This window comes from Scomber scombrus, chromosome 16, assembly GCF_963691925.1.
Source record: "Scomber scombrus chromosome 16, fScoSco1.1, whole genome shotgun sequence".
In the NCBI taxonomy this organism is placed as follows: Eukaryota; Metazoa; Chordata; class Actinopteri; order Scombriformes; family Scombridae; genus Scomber; species Scomber scombrus.
In genome coordinates, this window is record NC_084985.1 from 624,086 (window position 1) to 644,085 (window position 20,000).

At 43.9% G+C, this 20,000-nt stretch overlaps 3 protein-coding genes across 4 annotated transcripts in view; 2 read left to right on the top strand and 1 right to left on the bottom strand.

Moving 5' to 3' along the window:
- Window positions 1–789, bottom strand: part of mindy1 (MINDY lysine 48 deubiquitinase 1) — a 10,432-nt gene extending 9,643 nt beyond the window's left edge. The window contains exon 1 of one of the 2 annotated variants that reach the window (XM_062435796.1): window positions 703–789. The gene's annotated coding sequence lies outside the window, so the exon portion shown is untranslated. Of the gene's footprint in view, window positions 1–235; window positions 683–702 lie in introns of those variants that run through there. The other variant, XM_062435797.1, reaches the window with a different exon arrangement.
- A 3,204-nt stretch (window positions 790–3,993) lies between these two features.
- LOC133996721 (gastrula zinc finger protein XlCGF8.2DB-like) lies at window positions 3,994–6,400 on the top strand. The gene is made up of 2 exons (XM_062436343.1): window positions 3,994–4,006; window positions 5,149–6,400. The coding sequence occupies exons 1-2, from the start codon at window positions 3,994–3,996 to the stop codon at window positions 6,150–6,152; spliced, it is 1,017 nt and encodes a 338-aa protein (XP_062292327.1). The 3' UTR covers window positions 6,153–6,400.
- A 3,834-nt stretch (window positions 6,401–10,234) lies between these two features.
- LOC133996722 (bcl-2/adenovirus E1B 19 kDa-interacting protein 2-like protein) lies at window positions 10,235–14,881 on the top strand. The gene is made up of 14 exons (XM_062436344.1): window positions 10,235–10,272; window positions 11,606–11,730; window positions 11,861–11,950; window positions 12,031–12,087; window positions 12,171–12,203; window positions 12,320–12,370; window positions 12,505–12,588; window positions 12,736–12,897; window positions 12,977–13,225; window positions 13,316–13,418; window positions 13,869–14,000; window positions 14,474–14,560; window positions 14,684–14,782; window positions 14,857–14,881. The coding sequence occupies exons 1-14, from the start codon at window positions 10,235–10,237 to the stop codon at window positions 14,879–14,881; spliced, it is 1,335 nt and encodes a 444-aa protein (XP_062292328.1).
- The last annotated feature ends 5,119 nt before the right edge of the window (window positions 14,882–20,000 follow it).

Consider the following 20,000-nt stretch of genomic DNA (forward strand, 5'->3'; position numbering starts at 1 on the left):
TACCTCTAATAGTACTACAGTGTAGTATAAGCTACTCTAACAGTACTACAGTGTAGTATAAGTACCTCTAATAGTACTACAGTGTAGTATAACATGGAGCTGCCGTTAGCTCTGCTAGCTAACTGAGCTAACTCTTCCACACTCAGCGGGGAACAGCGGGGGTTTCTATCCGAGCTAACAGCGCTGATCTCCGGCTTCTCATCACAAACAGTCGATAATCTGAGCGGCTGCTTACCGGCACCGGCTCCGGTAGATATCAGCTGGGTCTGAGGCTCGCGGACATGCTAGCTGTTTACATCAGACGCACGCAGGCCCCGCCCCCCACACGCATCACCAGGCTGACATCACTTCCGGTCAGTTTTAACAGTCAGCCGTTAGCCTGCTAGCTGCTAACTGTGACGGTTTGTTTTTAATAATAAAACAATAATAATATAATAAACACTCCGAGTGTATTAACTGTGATTAAAACACATTAAATAAAAACAGATACCAGAGTAAAACACAGCTGACACGTCATCACATCTTACTGTGTTAAATATAAATATAACTTTATTATAAAGCAGTTAAAACAGACAGGCTCCTTCACTTCACGCTAACGTCACATGTTAACCTTTAGTTAGTGTAAACGTCTCATACTGAACACAGATAAACATTAAAGCAGATCAGCTGATAAACAGTTTAAAGAGTCAGTGAGACTTTTACCTTTCCTCTCTCTGTACCTGCGACTCCGCCCGGTGCGCTCGGTTCAGCCTACAGCGCGACTCAGGCGGGCGGTGCAGTCAGGATAGCATCCATATGAAGCTCTGCTTTCAGGTTAAATTAAGTGATTACAGTAAATATAAAGTCCTGCTGTTAGGACTGGTTGGGATGGAGGTCGCGGTAAGCCCCGCTCACCCGGGACACGCGGTGCCTTAAAACCCCGCACCGTTGTTTTCTATGTTTTCTATAGGAAGCAGCAGTACTTTACTGTAGTACAGTTAGAGGTACTAGTACTTTACTGTAGTACAGTTAGAGGTACTAGTACTTTACTGTAGTACAGTTAGAGGTACTAGTACTTTACTGTAGTACAGTTAGAGGTACTTGTACTTTACTGTAGTACAGTTAGAGGTACTAGTACTTTACTGTAGTACAGTTAGAGGTACTAGTACTTTACTGTAGTACAGTTAGAGGTACTAGTACTTTACTGCAGTACAGTTAGAGGTACTAGTACTTTACTGCAGTACAGTTAGAGGTACTTGTACTTTACTGCAGTACAGTTAGAGGTACTTATACTTTACTGTAGTACAGTTAGAGGTACTAGTACTTTACTGCAGTACAGTTAGAGGTACTTGTACTTTACTGCAGTACAGTTAGAGGTACTTATACTTTACTGTAGTACAGTTAGAGGTACTAGTACTTTACTGCAGTACAGTTAGAGGTACTTGTACTTTACTGTAGTACAGTTAGAGGTACTTGTACTTTACTGTAGTACAGTTAGAGGTACTTGTACTTTACTGTAGTACAGTTAGAGGTACTAGTACTTTACTGCAGTACAGTTAGAGGTACTTGTACTTTACTGCAGTACAGTTAGAGGTACTTATACTTTACTGTAGTACAGTTAGAGGTACTTGTACTTTACTGTAGTACAGTTTGAGGTACTAGTACTTTACTGTAGTACAGTTAGAGGTACTTATACTTTACTGTAGTACAGTTAGAGGTACTAGTACTTTACTGTAGTACTGTTAGAGGTACTAGTACTTTACTGTAGTACAGTTAGAGGTACTTGTACTTTACTGTAGTACAGTTAGAGGTACTTGTACTTTACTGTAGTACAGTTAGAGGTACTTGTACTTTACTGTAGTACAGTTAGAGGTACTTGTACTTTACTGTAGTACAGTTAGAGGTACTAGTACTTTACTGTAGTACAGTTAGAGGTACTAGTACTTTACTGTAGTACTGTTAGAGGTACTAGTACTTTACTGTAGTACAGTTAGAGGTACTTGTACTTTACTGTAGTACAGTTAGAGGTACTAGTACTTTACTGTAGTACTGTTAGAGGTACTAGTACTTTACTGTAGTACAGTTAGAGGTACTTGTACTTTACTGTAGTACAGTTAGAGGTACTAGTACTTTACTGTAGTACAGTTAGAGGTACTTGTACTTTACTGTAGTACAGTTAGAGGTACTAGTACTTTACTGTAGTACAGTTAGAGGTACTTGTACTTTACTGTAGTACAGTTAGAGGTACTTATACTTTACTGTAGTACAGTTAGAGGTACTAGTACTTTACTGTAGTACAGTTAGAGGTACTAGTACTTTACTGTAGTACAGTTAGAGGTACTAATACTTTACTGCAGTACAGTTAGAGGTACTAGTACTTTACTGTAGTACAGTTAGAGGTACTAGTACTTTACTGCAGTACAGTTAGAGGTACTAGTACTTTACTGTAGTACAGTTAGAGGTACTAGTACTTTACTGCAGTACAGTTAGAGGTACTTGTACTTTACTGTAGTACAGTTTGAGGTACTAGTACTTTACTGTAGTACAGTTAGAGGTACTTATACTTTACTGTAGTACAGTTAGAGGTACTAGTACTTTACTGTAGTACTGTTAGAGGTACTAGTACTTTACTGTAGTACAGTTAGAGGTACTTGTACTTTACTGTAGTACAGTTAGAGGTACTTGTACTTTACTGTAGTACAGTTAGAGGTACTTGTACTTTACTGTAGTACAGTTAGAGGTACTTGTACTTTACTGTAGTACAGTTAGAGGTACTAGTACTTTACTGTAGTACAGTTAGAGGTACTAGTACTTTACTGTAGTACTGTTAGAGGTACTAGTACTTTACTGTAGTACAGTTAGAGGTACTTGTACTTTACTGTAGTACAGTTAGAGGTACTAGTACTTTACTGTAGTACTGTTAGAGGTACTAGTACTTTACTGTAGTACAGTTAGAGGTACTTGTACTTTACTGTAGTACAGTTAGAGGTACTAGTACTTTACTGTAGTACAGTTAGAGGTACTTGTACTTTACTGTAGTACAGTTAGAGGTACTAGTACTTTACTGTAGTACAGTTAGAGGTACTTGTACTTTACTGTAGTACAGTTAGAGGTACTTATACTTTACTGTAGTACAGTTAGAGGTACTAGTACTTTACTGTAGTACAGTTAGAGGTACTAGTACTTTACTGTAGTACAGTTAGAGGTACTAATACTTTACTGCAGTACAGTTAGAGGTACTAGTACTTTACTGTAGTACAGTTAGAGGTACTAGTACTTTACTGCAGTACAGTTAGAGGTACTTATACTTTACTTTCTACTCCACTACATTTATTTAACAGCTTTAGTTACTTTTCAGATGCAGATTTGACACAATGGATAATATAATATAATATATATATATAAAATAACAAGCTTATATATATATATATATATATATATATATATATATATATATATATATATATATATATATATATATATATATATATATATATATATATATATATATATATATATATATAAAATAACAAGTTTTATAAATACAACACATTGTTAAAGATGGAAGCAGTGTGTGTGTATTCGGCTCATATTTCAGATGTTTATGAGTTGTTGACTAAAGTGTTTTTATCTCTTCTTCTATTATTTTAAAGCTTCCTGCAGAGCGAGCAGCTGGACTCTGCCCCCTGCCGGTTCCTCTCGGTTCCTCCCGGTTCCTCTCGGTTCCTCTCGGTTCCTCCCGGTTCTCTGTCTGCAGTAAAGTCTAACATGTTCTCGGTGCAGCTGCTGCGGGTGTCGGTCCATGAGCGGATCATTGCTGCTGCTGAAGACTTTCTGCTGCAGGTGGAAAAAGGAGAAGAAACGTCAGAAATCCCCGCTGAGAGGTGTGCAGGGTTCCTGCGCTGCTGAGTAGTTTTAGTCGGTCCTATTGAGGAAATAATGCTGTTTGCACATGGTTACTGAACGACAAGTTGAAGACAGAGTGATTGTTATGTAAGCGTGAGTCATGGCGAGATGGCTGCTTCCGGTCCGTGTGTCGGACTGACCGGCTCTGAGTCCCGACACACCGGACCGGAAGCAGACATCACACATGCTCACGTTACATAACAATCATCTGTTTCAACTTGTGTTCAGTAACATGTGCAAACAGCATTATTTTAATAGGAGATAAAACTACTAGCAGGCAGGAACCACAACTCTCATCAGCATCACAACGCAAAGCCTGATGGGAAATGTAGTTTATTACTTTATCTGTTAGTGAAGGTTTTTATGTTTCATGTCATCCTGAAACATTAATAAACAGATTTAAGGCGTATTGTTTAAATAGTTGCCCACAGCTGTTTGTTGAGTATTATACAGAAATACCTCAGGGTGGTAGGTAGGTAGGTAGATAGGTTGGGTGGTTGGTTGGTTGGTAGGTTGATTGGTTGGTAGGTAGGTAGATATGTTGGTAGGTTGGTTGGTAGGTTGGTTGGTTAGAAAGTTGGTTGGTAGGTAGGTAGGTAGGTTGGTTGGTAGGTAGGTAGGTAGGTAGGTAGGTTGGTTGGTTGGTTGGTAGGTAGGTAGGTAGGTAGGTAGGTTGGTTAGAAAGTTGGTTGGTAGGTAGGTAGGTAGGTAGGTAGGTAGGTAGGTTGGTTGGTAGGTAGGTAGGTAGGTAGGTAGGTTGGTTAGAAAGTTGGTTGGTTGGTAGGTAGGTAGGTAGGTAGGTAGGTTGGTTGGTAGGTAGGTAGGTAGGTAGGTAGGTTGGTTGGTTGGTTGGTTGGTAGGTAGGTAGGTTGGTTGGTTAGAAAGTTGGTTGGTAGGGTGGTTGGTAAGTTGGTTGGTAGGTAGGTAGGTTGGTTGGTTGGTAGGTAGGTAGGTAGGTTGGTTGGTTGGTTGGTAGGTAGGTAGGTAGGTAGGTTGGTTGGTAGGTAGGTAGGTAGGTTGGTTGGTAGGTACGTAGGTAGGTATGTAGGTAGGTTGGTTGGTTGGTTGGTTGGTAGGTAGGTAGGTAGGTAGGTAGGTTGGTTGGTTGGTTGGTTGGTTGGTAGGTAGGTAGGTATTGGTATTTATTTATTTATTTTGAAGTGATGATTGAGTTTTTATATTTTTAATAAAATAAAGAAAACTGGACCTGCAGGCTCTTCAGTTAAAATGCATTCTGACGTTTTTTGTTTTTTTTTCTCTCAGAGGTGAAGACCCATAACCCAGAATCCTCGGAGAGCGTGGCCTCTGAGCAGCCGTCCTGTGAGCTGAGGGAGGACGTGAAGGTGGAGGAGGATGAGGAGGGCGGTGATGAAGAGTCCCAGCATGATCCACACTTCAGTCCCAGTCAGGAGGACACAGCGGACACAGCGGACAGCATCATAGCGACAAGTGACAGCGCCGAGCAGAGAGTGGCGGCGGGCGTCAGAGTGAAGAAAGTGTATGAGTGCGAGGTGTGTTTAAAAAGCTTCGACCGGCCATGTCGGCTGCAGGTCCACCAGAGGAACCACACCGGGGAGAAACCCTTCGGCTGTCCCGACTGCCACAAACGCTTCAAGAGTAAGTCGCTGCTATCGGCTCACCGGCGGACGCACGGCGGCGAGCGGCCCTTCTGCTGCCACGAGTGCGGGAAGTGTTTCCTGCAGCGGCAGGCGCTGGTGGAGCACATGAGGACACACAGCGGCGAACGGCCCTTTAACTGTCAGGTCTGCAGCCTGCGCTTCTTCGCCAAGAGCCACCTGAAGCGCCACCTGCTGACGCACAGCGGCGAGCGGCAGCACCAGTGCGTTGAGTGCGGGAAGTGTTACCGCAGGAAGGAGTACCTGAGCAGCCACATGAGGGCGCACAGCGGCGAACGGCCCTTCAGCTGCAGGGACTGCGGCCGCAGCTACAAAGAGCGCAGCCGACTGCGGCTGCACCTGCGCACGCACACCGGGGACAGTAAACGCTACACCTGCACGCTCTGTGGGCTCAGCGTTGTGTCGGCCAATCACCTGCAGCGACACATGCAGACGCACAGTGGCGAGCAGCCGCACCGCTGCCCCGACTGCGGCAAACGCTTCGCGCGCAAAGACAAGCTGAAGGAGCACATGAGGGTTCACACAGGAGAGAAACCGTACCAGTGCTCCCAGTGTCACCTGAGCTTCAGGTGGAGGGCGGCGCTCAACGCTCACAGCCACGCCCACTCCGAGGAGCAGGAAGCCCTCTGATTGGACGAGACGCTCTGACTCAACATCCTGCTTCAAAACTGTGAATCTGATCAGTTTAAATTATTGATCTGAAACAACAAAATTTGACATCAAAGAAAATCAATCAGCAGATAATTGATTAATCGATTTAATCATTTCATCAGTGAATATTTACTGATTTGCTGCTGATGTCACATGACAGGAAACTACCGGACGGACCAAACACGTCACCTGACTCTCCTCTTAACATTTTCACTATTTTCTGACAAAATGATACATTGATTAATTCACAAAATAATTGGCAGATTAATCAATAATGAAAATAAACAGTTGTTGCTCTTTTATCTGAAACTCAAATTATTTAATTTATAGTGAAATAAACAGAAAATAAACAGTCATCATCATTTAAATATCTGCTGTTATTGATTCATTGATTATTTGCTGTTTTAGATCCGGCTGTGAAACAGTAAGCTGAATATGTTTGTGAGCCGCCTGCTGACATGTTGGATCAGGACTGTTCAATAATAAACTTCATTAAATTGTGTTTTTATTAAATATTGATGAATCATTTCCTGCCATGTCACAGACTTCAGTCTAGGTGGGGAGTTCTGGTCCTCTGAAATGAGGCCAACCAGGAATTAACTTAAAGCTGCATTCTATCAAAAGGCCACCAGGGGGCGACCGTTTTGGTGTCAAAAGGACTTCCGTCTCTATACAAGTCAATGGAGAATTCACCAACTTCTCACTTGATTTCTAACCTCAGTAAACGTTTTCAAAATGTGTTTATGGTCTCAATCGCTAGTTTAAAGCCTTCTTCAATGCAGTATGATGTTCATTTGGGACATTTTGGCCTCCCTGATTTTATATGTGACGATAAAGCAGGGTATGCATTAGGGCGTGGCTACGTGGTGATTGACAGGTTGATTGGTTCACAGGTTCAGGAGGGCGCCTCATGCTCCTCCTGATGCCCATATAAGTAGAATCCATGTTTTTATTTTTCCCAGCATGCAGCTGAAAGTTTGTGTACTGTAAAATGTCCTGAGAAGTTCTCTCTTTCAAAATAAAACTCATCTATGATCTGAATCAGGATTTATTTTGTTTATCTGAAACAAACCTGGTAAAACTTTAACTATTATCTGTGAAGAGTCATGATCTACTCTACTCTGCCTCTGATTGGCTTACACTACTTTTCTTACTCTAACCCTAACCAATCAGACTTCTCGTGCATAATCCCAACCAACATACAAGCCAATCAGAGACAGAGAAGGGCGGGTCATGACTTCACCATCCTAGGAAAGAAAAAACTGGTCAGTGTGAGGACCAGGGTCTTATAAAGATCTGTTGTGTAGGACTAGATGTTGTTTTCTCTGTGGGACGGTCCAGTGAGTAATGGCGTCCTCCTTCCTCAGTGTTTCACTGATAGGATCACGACATTTCCAGAGAGTTCAGCAGTGAATCCTGGTGTCCTAGGCTGGAGTCCTTTCTCTTAACCACAACCATTGGCTCCACATCTCAGCTTCCCTTGACATTCATAAATGGTACTGGACTGTACTTATATAACTTTTCTAATCGTTATGACCACTCAAAGTGCTTTTACATCTCATTTACGTCTCATTTACACACATTCATACACTGATTGCACAGTAACAGGAGCAATTTCATCTCTTGCTGCACTCAGCCCACGATGCCCCTGCTTGCCTGCTCTGTTGCTCCCAATGGGCTCCATTTCCTCCCCGTAGCCAGGATGGGGGCAGCTTTGGCTACCAATGCATCACTGGAATCCATTAGCATCACTTGTACTGCTCTGAAAGACTGGGAATGGGTAGCTGTAGGACTCCTTAGCCATATATCTCTACACTGCTGAGGCATCTGGGAAGACCAAGCCAGCTTTGAACATACAGTATGAGCTGACCAGTTAGTCCAGTTTTTCCACCTTTGAGATTAGATCTTCATGAAGGGTCAGTGGCCACATGAGACGTGGAAGGAGCCCAAAATGCAAACACCAGAGCTCCAGTTTACATGGGAGTGCAGTTGTATTGATTGTCTCCAGGCTGCTGGCTACTTCCTTCCTGAGCTGATCTACTTGCTCTGCATCTTTGAGGGAGGCGTTGTACCACCGACCGATCGGAACTGCCTCGTCGCTGATGTGAAAATGTTCTGAAAGCTTCTCTCAATGATCGGCTTGATCTCCATCTGAGCATGCTCGATGTTCTCTTGAAGTTTCTCAGCAGCTGAACAGTACAGGCCTTGGTGGAGGTGAGTGTTGTGATGTCATCCATGTTTGCTCTTACAGGTGGAAGCCTCAGACCAGGCTGGACACGCTGTCCTCCAACCACCGACGGGCTCTAAGCATCACTTCCATGGTTGTTAGCAAGCATAGATGCACATCCTGGAAGTAGGCCTGGAGGATCAGGACCAGACTGAGTGAGAGTAGATGTTTCTGTGATGATCTTGAAGATGCAAAGATGATTCTTTAATGCACATTTAGTTACGAGCTCAGATCAACCGTCTACATGCATGAGACAAATGACAAAGATTTGACCAGAGTGCAACTTATACTATAACTGGTATGTCAGGTATTTTCAAAGAGCTATCATAGACAGAATATGATCTCAGGCAGTTGGCAATTTTTACCCAATGTGTTGCCGACCACATCGGGTAGATATACATACATACATATATACTAACACTGAGGATCAGGACCAGTCTGAGGATCAGGACCAGACTGAGGATCAGGACCAGTCTGAGGATCAGGACCAGTCTGAGGTCAGACTGGATTTGGGACTCAGCTTGTTTCATCATGTAAAGCCGTTGGAGGTAAAACCTGTTGAGTCAGAATCAAACAAACACACAAACACACCCATCAGGAATCATCCTTCATATTGACTTGTGCAACACAGTGTGTGTGTGTGTGTCTGTGTGTGTGTGTGTGTGTGTGTGTGTGCGCACTCTGCAGGTATGGGCATGCATGCTGCAGTTTCCACCCCTGTACCTCTACTTGTACAGTCATGGTTGTCACGGTAACAGGGCCGGGCACACACACACACACACAGGCACACACACACACACAGGTGAGGTGTCAGAGTCCGCTCATAAACCCATAAAAAACGCTGCTGCGCTGTGATGATGTCACTAGGTGAATCTCCAGGTGTGACGCTGCTCTCTCACTGATCCTGTGATCCCAACTGTTTGTCCTCACCTGGCTCTCTCACCTGTCTGTCTCACCTGGCTGTCTAACCTGCCTCTCTCACCTGGCTCTCTCACCTGGCTCTCTCACCTGGCTCTCTCACCTGGCTGTCTAACCTGTCTGTCTCACCTGGCTGTCTCACCTGGCTCTCTCACCTGGCTCTCTCACCTGTCTGTCTCACCTGGCTCTCTCACCTGGCTGTTGTTTCCTGTCCGCGTTCAGAGAGCGTGGAGCTGCTGTGAGTCTTTACTCTTGTTTTTATTCTGAAGCTTATTTCTGTGTTTCAGTTTGTCTTCAACCTCTGTTCTCTCTGTTCTCTCTGTTCTCTCTGTTCTCTATGTTCTCTCTTTCCTCTGTGTCCTTTCTGTCCTTTCTGTCCTTTCTGTCCTTTCTGTCCTCTGTGTCTTTGTGATAAGAGCTTGTTTAAATAAAGTGTAGTTTGATACGAAGCACAGTCAGGAGTCTGCGGACGCTCTCCTGTGTTTGTTTTTCCTGCTTCGATCCGTCTGTCAGACTCTCAGGTGAGTTTGTGAGGATCAGCTGTTACCGGTCTGTCCTCGGCTCTCACTCTGTGGACACTTCTTTCATTTTAACTCGTTTCTGCTTCATTTAAAGAGCTGTGATTATAGAGACATGTTGAACAGAACTGTATTTATACATTGTGTAGAGACGAGCAGTAAAATCACTTCACATGTAAACAGACTGTAAAAGTTTATTTCCTCATTTGTATTTTTGATTCATTTATAATATTTTCACTGTAAAAGATGTTTAATATTTTATTTATAGACTTTGTGTTTGTCTGTTTCCTGTTTCAGGCTTTTAATGCAGTATTTTAAAATGTGTTTTAAATGTTGAGTAAACGGTTAACTGCAGCCTTGTTTGGAGACATGATGATGTTTTTCTCGTCAGGAACAACATGGAGTCCAAACAGGAAGAACAGGAAGACACACTCAGGTCAGAGTTCATCTAATTTCTGTTTGTTTTGGTAGTTTAATAAAATTTATTTAAAAAACATTTTTCACGTCTCGGTCTAACGTCTAAAGTCTCAGTCTAACGTCTTATGCCGCTTTTCCAGTATACAGTTCTAGCTCTACTTGACTCGACTCGGTTTGGTACCAGGAACCTTTTCCATTACTATAGTTCCTCCTCAAGGTGAGCGGGGTCGTCATAGCAACGCTGCATTAAACTGCCGTGACTTCGTTTTAGGCGACACAAACACATAAACAATGGAGGACATGGAGGTGATGGTGTACTTGCTGCTGTATGAAGCTTTCTGTCTCACACAAAGCAAGAGAAGAGAAACCAACCTCTGTAACGCTGTTGTTGGTATTTAAAAATGCCGGGTTTGATTCTTGTGTGGGACGGCTCATGACTCTTCCAGTGACTCTCTGACCAATCAGTGGCCGGCAGTCTGATGACATCACATTTAGTATCGGCTCGGCTCGCTTGGAACCTCGGCAGAGCAGATACTAAAAAAGTACCAGGTACCAGGTACTATCCCTGATGGAGGAGCAGGTACCAGGTACTATCCCTGATGGAGGAGCAGGTACCAGGTACTATCCCTGATGGAGCAGCAGGTACCAGGTACTATCACTGATGGAGCAGCAGGTACCAGGTACTATCACTGATGGAGCAGCAGCAGGTACCAGGTACTATCCCTGATGGAGCAGCAGGTACCAGGTACTATCCCTGATGGAGCAGCAGGTACCAGGTACTATCCCTGATGGAGCAGCTGGTACCAGGTACTATCCCTGATGGAGCAGCAGCAGGTACCAGGTAATATCCCTGATGGAGGAGCAGCAGGTACCAGGTACTATCCCTGATGGAGCAGCAGGTACCAGGTACTATCCCTGATGGAGGAGCAGCAGGTACCAGGTACTATCCCTGATGGAGCAGCAGGTACCAGGTACTATCCCTGATGGAGCAGCTGGTACCAGGTACTATCCCTGATGGAGCAGCAGCAGGTACCAGGTAATATCCCTGATGGAGGAGCAGCAGGTACCAGGTACTATCCCTGATGGAGCAGCAGGTACCAGGTACTATCCCTGATGGAGGAGCAGCAGGTACCAGGTACTATCCCTGATGGAGGAGCAGCAGGTACCAGGTACTATCCCTGATGGAGGAGCAGCAGGTACCAGGTACTATCCCTGATGGAGACACAAAGAAAACCGAGTCGAGTCGTGCAGGAACTGTGTAGTGGAAAAGCGCCATTAGTCTAACGTCTTAGTCTAAGAAAATGACATCACTGAAACACTGTTTATCATGTAAACTCCAAACATCCATGCAGGTCTCCTCGGGAGGACGAGGACACTGAGGACATCACCAGCACTACTACAGCTGATAGTAGTACTGCTGATAGTAGTACTCCAGCTGCCATCATGACTCCTTCTACACCATCTGATCATCAAACAGGTACCAAACTGTCTCCTAAAGACATGTTGATTTGTTGTTAAAGATTTAAGTCCTCAGTAGGAACCAGCCGACTCGTATAAAACACCAGAATGCTCCTTTAAAAGTCATCTCTGAATATGTTCTTCCACAGAGGAGGAGGAGGAGGAGGAGGAGGAAGAAATAGATGAATTAATAAAAGGAAGCAGCGTTGCCACGGCAGCAACAGACACTGATTTAGCAGGTATGAAAAACAGAAACATCTCAGGTGATCAGGTGAGCGTCTGTCGTCTCGGCTCATGTTTGTCTCTTTGTGTCCTGAAGACGAAGACGAGACAGAAGAAGACAACAAGAAGGAAACGTCCACAGGAGACGAGTTGGGTGAGGAAGACTTGTTCATCTTCATCTTTTCTTCTTCTAAACTCTGTCTGTCCTCATCCTGTCCTCTCTGTGTCTCCCAGCAGGTGACGGTCAGCAGGTGTTTGATCTCCAGCCAGGTAACTCTTCTTCTTCTTCATCTTCTTCTTCGTCTTCTTCGTCTTCGTCTTCTTCTTTGTCTTCTTCTTCTTCTTCTTCTCCTCTCTGAGTTTTGTCTCTGACTTCCTGTCTTCAGGAGCCGTCGAGGACGAGCAGAAATCCTCGACAGCGTCCAGAGAGAGACCAGGTACAGCTGTAACACGTTTTAACATATAAACCCTTAACAGCTCTGTGCGTCCATGAAGGTTCATAAAAAATAATATGAAATAAAATAGTAGCAGATTCTGTGTAACGCTCTGTGACATCACTTCCTGTCTGCAGCTCCTCCCGGCAGCCTGGCGCTGTCAGGGTCAAGGCCGATTAAGAAGAGAGTCCTGGTGGCGCCGGCGCTCAGTCTGTCTCTGGGTAATACACACATCAACCTATCCCTGCCCTGCATGCACATGGACACGCCCCCTCATTGTCTTACATGAGCGCTGATGGTTCAGGTGTTTCAGCAGCCTGACAGGTGACTCACCTGATTGGTCACAGAGGTGTGATGTCATTTCTCAGGTCGCAGTGAGTCGGTGGTCTCAGACGACTTCCCCTCAGCCTTCCTCTCTCCCTCAGCCGAAGACGAGGATGACACGGGCCTGGACTTCGACCTGGACGAGATAGAAACGCCTTCTGACAGCGAGTCACTGCCCTTCCCCATGTATGACCTGGACCTGGAAGGTGAGAGGTCAAAGGTCAAGTAGATGACGTAATCTATGCACCTGAAACCTCCGATGACATCACAGTTTTGTGTTTGCAGACGACCTGCGGCGCCTCGGCGTGGCGTCCAGCAGCCGCAGAGGGCCCGGCTCGAGACCCAGATCCTGGTCCAACCGCACCGGTTCTGGAGCAGCAGTGGAGCAGAACGGACTGGGAGCTCTGGAGCGGGAGGACCAGGTGGACAGCGAAGGCACCAGGTGGCGCTGTTTCTCCACAGGTGACCCACCGCAGGAGAGCCGGGTCAACATGAGCGTGCTGGAGCCGTTCCTGCGGGTGCTGTCACACGGAGGTAACACCTGGAGGACCTGGACTCACCTGTCTGACCTCACCTGCTGGAGTCCTGATCTCTAACACCTCTGTCTCCTCTGTCGTCCCTCAGGTTACTATGGAGACGGTATGAATGACATCATTGTGTTTTCTTCCTGTTACCTGCCAATGAACAGTCTGGAGAATTACCAGTATGTGATGGACAATCTGTTCAGGTAAAAGACCATTAGAAGATCCCTTCATCATGTTTACTGTAATGATTCCTCCTGTTCATACTGACCATTAGAAGATCCCTTCATCATGTTTACTGTAATGATTCCTCCTGTTCATACTGACCATTAGAAGATCCCTTCATCATGTTTACAATGGAAGTGATGGAGGACTAAACCCACAGTCCTCCTTCTGTGGAAACATGGATTTAAAAGTTGATCTGAAGCTAATATATCTAAACAGACTGTAAATGTGTCAGATATCACTTGATATGACTAACTCAGACTGATGAAGCTCAATAGAAGCTGATCAGCTACCTTATAATGACTGTAATCGTTCCTCCATATGGACACCTGCTGGTTTAACACACTGAGAACTGAGTGTGTGTGTGTGTGTGTGTGTGTGTGTGTGTGTGTGTGTGTGTGTGTGTGTGTGTGTGTGTGTGTGTGTCTCAGGTACGTTGTGGGGACTCTGGATCTGATGGTAGCAGAGAACTATGTGATGGTTTATCTCTGTGCTGGAGGCCAGAATGACAAGCTGCCGGGGATCAGCTGGCTGAGAGAGTGTTACACCACCATCGACAGGAGGTAACGCTCTGTTTCCTTCCTTCCTTCCTTCCTTCCTTCCTTTCTTTTTTTTTCTTTCTTTCTTTCTTTCTTTCTTTCTTTCTTTCTTTCTTTCTCTCGTCTCTACCTGTCAGGTGTAGTGACAGTTTGTGTCCAGTAGGTGTCGTCAGATCTTCACTGTTAAAACACAGTAGAAGAAGACATCCCTCTTTCCTCTCTCTCTTTCTTTCTTTCTTTCTTTCTTTCCTCCTTTGTTTGTTTGTTTGATTGATTCTTTTCTTTCTTTCTTTCTTTCTTTCTTTCTTTGTAACAGTAAAAAAAGGCTCATAGGGAAATCAATAAGTAAATGTTTGATTATTTTACTGATGAATTTGATAGAAACCATCATCTGTGTGTGTGTGTGTGTGTGTGTGTGTGTGTGCATGTGTGTGTGTGTGTGTGTGTGTGTGTGTGTTTGTGTGCGTGTGTGTGTGCGTGTGTGTGTGTGTGTGCAGGCTGAGGAAGAACCTGAAGGGTTTCTATGTGGTTCATCCTACCTGGTACATCAAAGCTCTCGTCACCATCATCAAGCCCTTCATCAGGTCTGCTGCCCTCCTCTTCCTCACGTATGTCTCACTCTGACCTCACAGTCACAGTTTGGTTTTACCCTCTTCCTCCTCTTCCTCTTCCTCTCCTCTCCCTCTCCTCTCCCTCCTCTTCCTCAGCTCTAAGTTCACCAGGAAGCTTCAGTTCGTCGACAGCCTGCAGAGCCTCTCTCACCTCGTCCCCACTGAGCACGTGCAGATCCCCGACTGCGTCAGACAGTGAGTGACATCACAGGAAACAGAGAGTGTTGTCATGGTAGTTCATTTCTCCTGATGATGTCATCTCCTTGCAGGTACGACCAGAACCTGTCCAGGTGAGAAGAAGACGAAGAAGAAGAAGAAGAAGGAGAAGAAGAAAAAAAGAAGAAGAAGAAGAAGAAGAAGAAGAAGAAGAAGAAGAAGAAGAAGAAGAAGAAGAAGAAGAAGAAGAAGAAGTCATGTCTCAGGTGGAGCGTCAGTTTGGCCCGTCGGCAGCGTTTTTAAGACAGGCGCCTGTTACAGCGGGCAGATTGTAGCAGCCAATAACGTAATAATGACGATAAATTAAAAATGATCAGTAACGTAATAACGACCGATAACGTAAAAACGACCGATAACATAATAATGACAATAACGTAATGACAATAACGTAATAATGACCGATAACGTAATAACGACCGATAACGTAATAACGGACGATAACGTAATAACGGACGATAACGTAAAAAGGACCGATAACGAAATAATGACCGATAACGTAATAATGACGATAACGTAAAAACGACCGATAACGTAAAAAGGACCGATAACGAAATAATGACCGATAACGTAATAATGACGATAACGTAAAAACGACCAATAACGCAATAACAACCGATAATGTATGGATGTAATGCTTTATTACTTTAAAGAACTGGCAACATTATTACGTTATCGGTCATTATTACGTTATCGGTCATTATTAAGTTATCGCCGTTATTACGTTATCGGTCATTATTACGTAATCGGTCATTATTACGTTATCGGCAGTTATTACGTTATTACGTTATTGGCTGCCAGACCGATGAAGAACAAAAACACGCTGCTGATCCTGCTGATCCTCTGCTATCTTCATCTTCATCGACGGTGTGATGAAGACTAACTAATTTTAAAATGTCTAAACTATAATAACCCTGCTGCTGCACGCTCACTGATGTGGTACGAAAATAACCCCATACTCATTAACTCTGACGTTATTTGGAGTTTTAAAGGAACATTTCAAACTATTTAATTTGACAATAAGGATGTACAGTATTATTATTATTATTACACATTATGAACTGGACACAACTTAAACTCATCTAATGCAGTTTAATACAACACCATGAACTACAGTGATGATCACAGTCACTGTTTGAAGTCCAGATGTGATTCTTTATTTCTATATGACAGATTTTACACTGAGCTCAGGGAAAATGATCCTCGGCACACAAACTATCAGTTAGTGTTAATTCAGGTGAAGAACTATCATTCAGGGTCTCTGTGTTGCCTCTTTAATAACTGAACAAACCTTAAAAAGATTTGATAATTCGCTGAATTTGACAGTTTTCATGTAGTTTATTAAAACATTTTTACAGATAAAGACTCACAGACAGTAAAAAGTGTGTCTTCTGCTCTTCAAAGTTTCTCTTTTTGTGGGAGAGATTTTCCTCGATGTTGAACAAAACTCTTGCTGATCTGTCGGTGGAGGATCTCTAACTCTCTGCTGACGCTCAGCTTTCAGTATTTCTCAGCGGGAGTCGAACTGTCGACCTCGCCTCACTTGGTGCCTTTAATACAATGTAAGGACTTTTAAAAGGTGAAATATTCTTTGGTGTGAAATAAAATCACAATGGTTCATTACAACTGTCTTCGTCTGGTGATTTGTGTTTGAGACTGTTTCCTGTTTGTTTCCTTCGTGTTCATCAAAGTTTGATGTTTCTCAAACATTTTATCATCATAACTATAAAATAGAAAAACTTTCTGTTCTGTGCAGGAGGGGAGCTCCGGTCCTCTGCAATGAGGCCAACGCAGAAGTAACTTTTTAAGTTTTTCCAGGCAGACTGAGATGGTCAGATAGATTTCCATGCAGCAGTTTTCTCCCATGTGTCATAAGAGTGGTGAAGGCAGTAATGTCCCTTTCTTTAGGGCCATATAGGAGAGATTTGGCTGATTCTCCAAAGATTGCCAGTAGGGGGCGTAGTTGTACTTTCATCTCCAGAACTTTAGTTAGAGTTTCACAGACTTTTGGGGCAATCCCAGAACATATGTAATAAGTCTGCTTCAACCACAACGGTCACATCTTCAGTCATGATCTGTTCATCATTTCACTAACCTGCTTTTACTAAAATATATCCTGTGGACCTTTAACTGAATTAGACTCAATCAGGCACAAGATGTAAAAGTGTTGTTCAATGCAGTAACACACCAATCCTCTGTTAGAGTTAGGAGGCTGTTTCTGTACAAACTGACAGATCTGACAGTCCCTGAAAAGATTTGAACAATGAAATCATTTTAAAAATCAGTATTTTGTGTCATATTGTTGTTGTTGTTGTTGTTGTTGTTGTGTAATAAGTGAGATAAGGTTCAGCTAGACTTCAGAGTTCATGGTTACGGCTGTTATTTACCGTACTGTGTACGGAATGACTGTTCCGGTCCAAACAGTAGATACCAGATATAACACACTGATGAGGGAGACTCAGAGGCTAACAGTTCCCCTCTGTTTCCAGTCTTTATGCTAAGCTAGGCTAACAAAGCAGTTATACTAAAACATCACACTGTTCCTTTAACAGCTGCTCTGACTGACTGAGTTAATGTTTGTTTAGTGAATATTATCAGTAAAGAGTTGGAGGCTAATTCTGCTGTCGACTGCAGTAAAAACAGAAACAGAAGAAGATGTGATGAACTGAACCTTGGAGACGTGACATCACTTCCTGCTGATGGCGAGCGTTTTGATCAGCGGCTGCACATCTGGAGCATCAGAATAGTTCCTGGTTGAACAGTCAACTTCACCACAGATAATATAGGAAGAAGGAATGAGCCAACCTGTGAACCAATCAACCTGTCAATCACCACGTAGCCACGCCCTAATGCATACCCTGCTTTATCGTCACATATAAAATCAGGGAGGCCAAAATGTCCCAAATGAACATCATACTGCATTGAAGAAGGCTTTAAACTAGCGATTGAGACCATAAACACATTTTGAAAACGTTTACTGAGGTTAGAAATCAAGTGAGAAGTTGGTGAATTCTCCATTGACTTGTATAGAGACGGAAGTCCTTTTGACACCAAAACGGTCGCCCCCTGGTGGCCTTTTGATAGAATGCAGCTTTAAGTTACTTCCTGGTTGGCCTCATTTCAGAGGACCAGAACTCCCTGCCTGGAATGAGCTGACGAACCAATCAAATCCACTTATCTGCCAACATTATGACGTCTTACATCTGCAGCCGTGTGTTTCTATTGGTCACAGGATGGACGGTCAGAGAAAAAGAAAGATGAATCAGAGAAGGAGAGAAAATGCAGCTAAATACTGTAAAATAAGCAACATGTTCCCAGGAGGGTCAGCACTCGGTCACATGACCTCAGTCACATGACCTGACTGTAAAACAGACTACAGTAATGTAACTAACACTGTAACTGATCAACAGCTCCAATATAAGAGATATCATGACACCATATACAGGCTGGTTCATGTTATAAACACGTTCTGGTTGAAATGTTAACGTTTAAATAACTAATACAACAAAAACTAGGTCAGCTAAAACGTTTCTATTAATTTGGCCAACACTGTTAATGCAGCTGCTTACACCAGGCTGTGTAAAGTCTTTCACTTCGTTTCTCTTCTTATCTTATTTGTCTTGGGAGGTTCATGTACCTGCAGCCATCAGGCTTTATAATAAATCATTATTATAGAGACACACTGTGTGTGTGTGTGTGTGTGTGTGTGTGTGTGTGTGTGTGTGTGTGTGTGTGTGTGTGTGTGTGTGTGTGTGTGTGTGTGTGTGAATAGTCTGTATGAACACAGCGCTGGACAGGAAATGGAGTCTGACAGGAAGGAAGTGAGGTAGCAGAAACTCAATAAACAGGAACACAGAACAGAGAGTCTCACATTCAGTTGTTTTTCATGTTGATGGAAAATAAATATTAACATTTACTGTAGTACAGTTAGAGGTACTTGTACTTTACTGTAGTACAGTTAGAGGTACTTGTACTTTACTGTAGTACAGTTAGAGGTACTAGTACTTTACTGTAGTACAGTTAGAGGTACTTGTACTTTACTGTAGTACAGTTAGAGGTACTTGTACTTTACTGTAGTACAGTTAGAGGTACTTATACTTTACTGTAGTACAGTTAGAGGTACTTGTACTTTACTGTAGTACAGTTAGAGGTACTTATACTTTACTGTAGTACAGTGTAAGGTACTCGTCTGATAACTGTGCCACCATGTGTTCCTCAGCAGAGAGCACAGACACAGTTCAGTTTACCATCTTATTAACTAAACTCAAGCAGCCTCCACACGGCTCAAACACAACTCAAAGCTCTTCAGCCTTTTGCTGCTCCGATGCTCCTTCACTTCCTGAGGAAGCTGAGATCCTTCAACGTGTGCAGCAAGATGTTGGAGATCTTCTACCAGTCTGTTGTGTGTTGGGGCTGCAGCATCAGAGCCAGCGACACCTAAAGACTTGATAAGATCATCAAGAAGGCTGGCTCTGTACTGGGTCTCAGGCAGGAGTCTTTAGAGACCGTGGTGGAGAGGAGGACACTGAATAAACTGTTCTCCATCATGGTCAATAACCAGCACCCTCTCCATCATGGACGATGACCAGCACCCTCTCCATCATGGACAATGACCAGCACCCTCTCCATCATGGTCAATAACCAGCACCCTCTCCATCATGGACGATGACCAGCACCCTCTCCATCATGGACAATGACCAGCACCCTCTCCATCATGGACGATGACCAGCACCCTCTCCATCATGGACGATGACCAGCACCCTCTTCATCATGGACGATGACCAGCACCCTCTCAATCATGGACGATGACCAGCAGCCTCTCCATCATGGACGATGACCAGCACCCTGTCCATCATGGACGATGACCAGCACCCTCTCCATCATGGTCAATAACCAGCACCCTCTCCATCATGGACGATGACCAGCACCCTCTCCATCATGGACAATGACCAGCACCCTCTCCATCATGGTCAATAACCAGCACCCTCTCCATCATGGACGATGACCAGCACCCTCTCCATCATGGACAATGACCAGCACCCTCTCCATCATGGACGATGACCAGCACCCTCTTCATCATGGACGATGACCAGCACCCTCTCCATCATGGACAATGACCAGCACCCTCTCCATCATGGACGATGACCAGCAGCCTCTCCATCATGGACGATGACCAGCAGCCTCTCCATCATGGACGATG